The sequence below is a fragment of the Nelumbo lutea genome, chromosome 3 (assembly GCF_056320005.1).
Source record: "Nelumbo lutea isolate HS-2025 chromosome 3, American lotus-T2T, whole genome shotgun sequence".
Lineage (NCBI taxonomy): Eukaryota > Viridiplantae > Streptophyta > Magnoliopsida > Proteales > Nelumbonaceae > Nelumbo > Nelumbo lutea.
The window spans coordinates 48,327,720-48,336,315 of NC_142686.1; the positions used below are offsets into that span (position 1 = coordinate 48,327,720).

The window sequence follows — 8,596 nt, forward strand, 5'->3', positions numbered from 1 at the left end:
AAAAGATTAAGGATCATGGTTATTGTTAATGCTCTGCTTATTATTGGAAACCAACCAATTAGCAACAAGATCCGGTTTAAATTGTATATAAATTTCACACAATTTTTTATAGTAATTAATAAAGCAGGAAATCAAGTTCAACAGATCATTAGGCTTTTTGGGTTGAATCTATTATTGACAGCAGAAGAAAAAGGGGTTCTGTTAAAGAATAATCTGGTGTAGGATGTTTTCCCAGTGGAACTGACACAGACAAGTTACGGGGGCTCAAGCAACCTTTGGTGCTTTGTTTCCCCATAAGCAAGATGCAAGCTTGAATCCTTGAAAACTATACATATTCTGGAGTATCATCAATTTTGTAGTTTGTAATCAAAAGCAAGGTCCAATCATGGCAACAGACCAGAATTCTATGAGTAGGCAAGCCGGGAGGCTGTTCTGGTATTTGTGCAACCTTCATAAATGCTCCTCTAATTAGAGTTTATTTGAATCTGTTATTGCTGTGTGGTTTGCCTTTGTTTGCAAATGAAGTATTGTGCTTTAACAGAGGATGAAGATTTTATCCATTTGTGGATGACTAATATAATACCATCACCCCTCATCAAATGGGAGAGATGATAGTCATTGTTACAAATTTGACCTTTACTTGTTTTTCTCTGGTTTGGGTGGTGGGAGTGTTTGCCCATATTGAGTACAGGGTTGTTATGCTAATAGCCCTTGATGTTATATTTATGCCAAACAAGGACAAACACAACCAGCAGCCCTTTTCTCTCTCTCCTAACAAAACAAGTAAAGAAGGGCAAACCTAGTTGTCAGTTGTCACAATTATATCGAACTGTGTTCCACACAATACAAGAAGAGGTAGCTGTAATTGACATAGATTTTTTATCTGGGCTGTGGGTTTTGTAAGATTAAATTTGCAGTTAGTCATTGTGGGTGAATTTAAATTGCAGACTCATTTGCAGTCAAATTGCAGAGATTCACTGCATAGAGGATAATTTATTGTTATTGTACTTTTAGTCTTTAGAATGAGTTTAGAGGTAGAAATTACTGATCTATTCTTTGATTTTAAAATTGAAATGATGATTTAAATCATCTAAGAGCATCTTCTGCTGTTTTTTACCCCCTTGGGTGGGTCTGCACGAAGCAGAATGAAGGATTATGGCTAAGCTAGCTAGAAGTTTAGACAATGCTCTCTCTCTCTCTCTCTGTTCCAACTCTCAACTCTCAGGAAGAGAATTTATAAACTGGACAAGTTGAGCATAAACTGTTGCACTGGAAAATGGGGATTTGGTGCAAGTTGAAGAAGAAAACACGGTTGAGCAAAGCACAACCATCAAATGTTGTAAAAATTTCTTGAACTTTGAGTTTAGTTTAGGTAGAGCTTTAACAGCTATCGACTAATGTTTCATTAATTTATATAACAGAAAGGAGATTTGACAGAACTTGAGAAAGAGTCATCAACCCATTGTATTGTAATGTATTATTATACAGTAAATATATATAAACTGTTTTACTCTGTACAAGAAGGAAACTTTCTTACATTTCTCTATAGAAATTTCTCTGTTTCTCACTCCTTACACTACCCCCGCCTTTTCTTTGTTAGTCAAAGTTACTTCATTCGTTACAGGGAAAGACCTCTCAGAAAACACTACCTATAATATAACTATACCTTATAACAGACAGAGAGAGAGAGAGAGAGAGAGAAGAGGAAGTTCCACAGTTCCAGGTGCGTCTGCGTACAGCGTCACTCTCTTAAAAAGCCTCAACCGAAGCTGGTATTTTGGTCTCTACTGTTGCTTGACTTTCATCTTCTTCTTCCTCCTCCAAATCCCACAGGAAGTGGGCATATGAACCCAGCACAAAGCTGCACCCATCAATACCATACCGGTGATTCGTTAATTACATTTCATTCAATCAAAACAAAAACATAAAGAAAAAAGAGGGAAACAATCTCTAAATTTCTTTTGAAAATCCTTTTTTTTCACTCTTTTTGTTTTCAAATTTTGGCACCTAAAAGGACGGAATTGAAAGTATGAACGTACCAATCGTCAGGAGATGCATGGACCGCCTGTTCGAAGTAAGACTCAGCTCTGTCTTGGTCTCTATGCATTTCCCATATCAGTTTCCCGTACAGAGACAGCAACTCTCCGTCTCCTGGATTCGCCAATATCGCTCTCTCGTAGTACTCTTCCGCTCTAACCAGATCTTTCTCCACCTTTATACAACAACAAACAGCAAAATATCAGATCAACCGAAGATCAAGAACCCCGAGTTCTTAAGTAGGAGTCGATAAAATCGATCAATTCAAAGTACCTGATGCAAGAATTGGCCGTAGTTCCTCAAGAGAAGCGGATTCGCAGGGTTTGCCTTAAGCATCTCTCGGTAACAAGCGTCGATCTTGCTGTGATCAGCTCTACCGCTGCTTGATGAACCCCTGTCACTGTCACTGCCACTGCCACCGCCACCACGATCACCCCGGTCTCCTCCTCTACCAACCTTGCTTCCTTTACCCGTTCCACCACTGGCCAATTCCAACTCCTCCGTTTCAACGAGGTTCCCCCGCAAAACTCCAGCAGAACTCCCGCGATCAAGCACAGGGTTCGATGGGAAAGACAGAGATCCGAGTCCACTCAACTTTGTTAACCAGCCTGAGTCCTTGTTAACCGACCAAACCGTGTCGGAGTCCGAAAGCGTCCGTCGGATAAGCCTCGAATTATCAACCCGCTTGACCTTGCTCTCGAAATGCAGAGAGGACCTCGAAGAAGAAGCCCTTTTCTTGTTTTTATCGGAGGATAACATTCCGGGGAGGGAATCCTGATCGCAGAGAGAAACCTTGGGTGATCGAGAGAGAGATGCACGAAGGGTTGCTGAACCGGTTCTGAGAAGTGCAGCTTCCATGGCGAAATAGAGTGAGAACTGAGGAGAGAGAAACCTCAGAAGTGGAACATTTCGTCAACCTGATTCTATATTTTTATACTACAGTTTTCAACAATTCAGTTCTAAGAAGGGAGGAGGGAGGGAGGAAGGGAGGGAGGAAGGAACTGAGAACTGAGAACTGAGAACTGAGAACCGAGAACTTGAGACAACGAACAAATGGCAAGTGATGGGACTTATATAGCCTTGTGGTTGTCGTTAGTGAAGGAGACGGCGTTAAATTGAGGACTTATAAGGTGTTGACGCGTGGCAACTTGCATACGAAGGAAGGGAATTCAAATCAGCCCCACAAGATTGCCCCCACAACGTCCCATAGCACAGATGATGTGGGAAAACCTGTTGGGTCATTACTGTAGAATTGAAGGAGTGGGAGTCTACTTGGCAGATCTTGATACGTCAGACCCAACGTGTGTGAAATTTACGAGTAGAATTGTAGGCGTTCTGAATTCACGTGTGAGAATTGTTCTGTTCTGCTAAAGTAGTTCCCACTTCCCTACATAGTTCAGCACTAGACCTGTTTTTTGGCCAGGCCGGGTTTTTATTCATCATTAATAGAAATATATTAGGCCCAAGCCCGATCATAACTTGGGCCCAAGCCCGAAGCCCGACCTAATAAAAAAAATTATAATTTTCCCTATTCAAATTAGAATTAAAAATTTAGATGTTTTTTTTTTCCTATTTAAATGAATAATGGGCCTACAAGATGGTTTTTTTCCATTTCTTTTACGTTTTAAAATACAATTTTACATTCTTAAATCAAAAAAATTATTCAAATAGACATAATCACATAACCCATTTTAAGTCTAATTTTAGGTCAAGTCGGACTAGGCTATTTTGACAAAACCTAAGTCCGATTCAAATTTATTACGGGCCATGCTTTTTGGCCCGAGTTTAAATCCATATGCCTATAAACATACGGGCTTGAACAGGTCTATTCAACAGAGAGTATACTATCTGTACGGAGCATGTCTTTTCCATGAGTATAGAAGTTCCCCAAAATGCACTCGTTCTCATATACAAAAAAAAAAAAAATTCAAGAAATGACCAAAGCAACTTCATTTATATAAACAATCCAACAATTCCTAAGTCCACTTAAAATTTTAATTTTATATCAATTTTGTGTATGCAATTGTTTATATACAATAATTAAATAAATTAGTATAATAAAATTTAAAAAATTATTTATTTTATTAGTATATTATATACTATATATTATTATATAATGTTAATCTATATAATATTATATAAATATATATGGGCCATACTGCCCCGTAGACCTAAAACCCTAGGCCCAATATGGCCTGCATAATTGTGTCGGGCCGGAAGCAGTACGACCTGATTTACACCTCTAGAGTTATGTAAATTACTGGCCTAGACAAATGTTATATGGGAAACATTATCAAGATAAGCATATTTACCCGTATTCTTTTGTCATATGGTAAGTGACAAATTTTCTAAAGGTTCTTTAATTTTTTTTCTTATAAAAAGACATTTTAATACTATACTATTTGATTAATTTCCCTAATATCCACCTCCCAAGTAGATAAAACTTTTATTTTCATTAAACCTTCACTTTACTAATAAAAAATATGAAAAAGTTGATCAATTTTTCCATTAACCAAATTTTTCTCTAAATATGAAAAATTTAAAGAAATGTTGGTCAATTTTTTCATTTATCAACTAATTTACGTGTCAAAATATTCTTTATGTACACTAAGCTAGCCATAGTTAAAGAATTCTCTCCCCATTCGGTCTTCTTGTAGTAATTTTTTTATTGAGGAAAAAGGGAAGCAGAGATAATCAACAATTCGACAGATCAACCCGGGGGGGTGATGTTTTGGACTGTCTTATTGTAGTACTGGTGTGGCGAACTGGTGATGATTTCGCGTAACAAAAGAGAATTGGGGAAATGGCCATTTTGGTAAATTGAACTATGGCAGTCTCGTAATGATGTTGCAACTATGGTGGCAAATGCAAATAAACGACCTCAAAACCTTTGTCTCCTGTCTCAACTATTCAGCCGACTTAAACGAACCCATGTCCTTGAAAACCAAATGCCGGGTGGTGGTTTTACTCTCTACCTCCTTTTTTTTTATTCTGGGCCAAGCAGCGTTGAGTGGGGGCCCATGTCACAAACAATTTTAATTTTTCTCCCAAGTTTAAGACCGTTGGTTCCCAGGGCGTCGCTTTCCACCACAATAGGCCAATAGCACTTGTCACAGAAAAGCCCATTCACCATAACTTACTTTATGGCCCACCGCCAAATTCGACAGTGACAGATCGTGTGGTGTACCCACCTCCGATAGAATTATAGAAAGACAACAGATGGGAGTAGTGGTGCACTGGTGATACGATATGATAAAGTTGGAGAGTTGATACGGTCAATCAAAACAACCATGTTGCCAGTTTGCTACAGTTGTCGCAGATAGAAGATGACTGATTCATGAATGGATAATCAACGGCTGAGATGTCTTTGTTTTGTTTATCTTGGAGTGTGTGTATGTCGTCGCGACGTAACTTCACTAATTCAGACAATCATCGCAGGTGGGGCCAGATATAAAGGAGACAGATGAAACAGTACATTCATCCCAAGGTTCACAGAAGAAGGGGAAGGTATCATTGAATCTCTCCTAACTTTTTGTTTGTTTTGTTTTCATTTTGGGTTGATGCATGAACCTACTTTCTTGGGATATAACCCTGGTTTGCCCATTTCGAAGCCCGGCCTGATTTAAACCAGGCCAGAATTAACTAACATTAGGGTTTGATCAATATCCATAAGCAGCTACCTCGGGTCGGCCGATTGGGTTGGCACAGGCACACGCCAGGAGGCCCAGCACTCAGTGTTAGTACTTGTTTGGGAGGGCTTTCAGGGTGCAGCTTCTGAGGTTCCGAGTTGGCCTCAACACGCGAATGCCGGAAGCTGTGTTTTGGTGAAAATCCGGACAGCCCTTCATTGTATTTTGAATGCCAAAAGCTCTAGTGAAATAAAAAGCTATTCCAGGTAGCATTTTTGGAACACAGGTCCTCAACCATCATAGCCGAATCATCTCACCTCGCCTCCAATATAAAAACCCTCCCAAACGAACCCTTAGTGAGCATTTACAAGCTGTATGGTGGAACCAGAGGCCTTCAGTTGGGAAGAACTGGTGCCTTGGTGGCTGTGACGGCTCTTAGGGCGGTTTGATAACAGCTGAATATGTTGAACTGAAAAGTTTAGTAAATAAGATCATAACGAGGTTAGTGGGCTGTGAGCTCCCTATCCTTGAACATCTTTTCTTTTACTTATTTTTACAACTAAAAATAAAGCAATTAGTCTTTCAGTTTAGTAACTTCAGCACTTATCAAACATGTCCTTATACAGTGTTATAAGTAGGGGTTTTGGTTCAATTCAATCCGGTTCAACACGAGGCCATTACAAATGGACCAAATTCAGTCTAATCCAGGACCATTTTGGACTGGTCCAATTCAATGTATGGACTATCCAATCTGTTCAAATTAGTTTTAATTTAGATTTGTTCTAATCTAAACCTGGTCCATTGACAAATGCATTCTTATGGATAGGATATTAGTTCAATCTGACCTAATCCAATATAAATCCATTACAGATGCACCAAGTCTAATCCGATCAAAAAATACTTATGGGCCATTAAGTCTGGACTGGTCCAATTCAATATATTTTATTGGCCTGTCCAATCCCTCCAAATTAATCTTGATTTAAACTGGGTCCAATCCAAAACCGATCCATTTACACCCTTAGTTATAAGATTCAGATCAAACTTGACATTCAGACCATGAAAATCACGAACCGACAGGCATTCCAGGTCTCAATCAAATGGCATTTTTTACTATTTGAGTGGACTAATTGCCCAATTAACTGATAAAACCATGACCCATTGAGCAGTTCAGCTTTTAGTCCGATCCAAGTCTGACAACATTGCTCTTAGAGATAGAAAGGGGCACTACTACTTATTTGATGAAGAAGAAGACAAGCAAGTCTTTTTTTATGTAGAGAAGAAGGAAAAGAGAATCACTAGTGAACAAACTTGATAAAATCATTGAATCATCTCAAATCTCTTTACATGATTCAAATATATAGACTAGTAGTCTGTCTTTAGTGGGAGGGGATGGAAGTGTAAACAGGCTTAGGGGGGCTTTTCAGTGTGAACCTGCTGTCAATTTTGGAGCAACTTCATTATTCTTATAGCCACAACAGCAACAGTTTCCTACCAAGAGGAAAATAACATCTGGAGAGCATTCATATGGTTTCGACATAGGTGGCACATTGTTATTAGAGATGTAGCAACTGAGTAATAAGCAAATTTGGACCCACATGAGCTCAAGGCTCTGGTCAGTACTCAGTATAGAAATGTTGTGGTTCTGGTTTGTGGGTTTGAGTGTAAATTTTCTATTGTGCTGGGCCAGGTCATTCCTTTGAACTGATACATTGCTAGATGAAGGTGCCAAACTGGCTCAATTAATAGTCTTTGACTGCTTGTAATGGAGATTGGGGTCAACTCAAGCAGCAGCAGAAGAAGTTACTAGACAAGAATTTGTTGCACCCCTAATTGGCAATCTGAATATGGCTAGGTTAAAATCCTGAAACATAGGATAGAATCAATCAACCAAAGTTTTCCAAACAAAGCCAGACTGGAGTGCCAGTTCTACATGTTACAAACTGTACAAATGGAAAACATTTAATTGGGCAAAAATTGAAATGAAAGTAGAGATGGAAAACTAATAATATAAATTCATAGATAGACAAAAAAAAAAAAACAAAAAACAAAAAAAAACAAAAAAACGAAAAAACAAAACAAAACATAGAACTTAAAAGGGATACAGGATTCCCTTGGATTGGAATGGGGTGCAGTGCATAAGGACTGAAGTATTTTGTTGACTTTAATTTGCTTCTTTGCTCTCTGACTCCCAAACTTCCCCTTACAAATTGAGACAAGGAATATGACAAGCTAAATTTTGTCGCCTTGCACTTTAAAATAAAGGGTTTACATTGTTGGACGTTTCTTCTGTAGTGGGTGATAAAGTACAAACTTTTTGGGGCCTTTTGTGTTTGAATTATGGTAAAGGTTCATTTGTTGGCAATGAATCAAACTTAGTTCATGTTCTTCTGCAAAAGGGATAGTCTGCATATTTTTGCTTCCCATTCAAATAAACTAGGGCCAAACTTCATTTTCTTCTACCTATCATCTCTCTCTCTACTTCTAGGCCTTCATGGGCCTTAACACATTTTTCTGCCACCATTCATGGATATGGTTCTCTCGACATCTCTCAAGCAACTAGTCCAATTTGGTGAGTGACCCAATCGCCTCCCAACATTGAATCTGGAAGTAGAAACGAAGAACAACTACTCATATCAAATGCCCATTTTGATGACCAACAATATACACTACCAAATGCAGCATGCTCGGTTTTTCTTTACCCGTGAAGTGAACTAATAAATCTTACGCATTCAGCTTTAAATATCATTGCTTCAGAAATTTTGGCCAAGTTTGGGAGTGTTTATTAGAATAATAAGTGTTTAAAAAAATGTTTATTCTAATAAGCATTTATACATGTTTGGTTAAAAATCACTTATTTTAAATAGGGATAGTATAGGTATTTTTTAAATGATGTGGTGGGCCAAGGTAGGCCAAAAAGGAAAATATCACTT

At 38.4% G+C, this 8,596-nt stretch overlaps 1 protein-coding gene across 1 annotated transcript; it reads right to left on the reverse strand.

The window, feature by feature from the left end:
- Positions 1–1,440: 1,440 nt before the first annotated feature.
- Positions 1,441–3,081, reverse strand: LOC148864804 (uncharacterized). The gene is made up of 3 exons (XM_088977341.1): positions 2,311–3,081; positions 2,040–2,212; positions 1,441–1,861 (listed from the first exon to the last, which is right to left on the reverse strand). The coding sequence occupies exons 1-3, from the start codon at positions 2,893–2,895 to the stop codon at positions 1,750–1,752; spliced, it is 870 nt and encodes a 289-aa protein (XP_088833467.1). The 5' UTR covers positions 2,896–3,081; the 3' UTR covers positions 1,441–1,749.
- Positions 3,082–8,596: the final 5,515 nt, after the last annotated feature.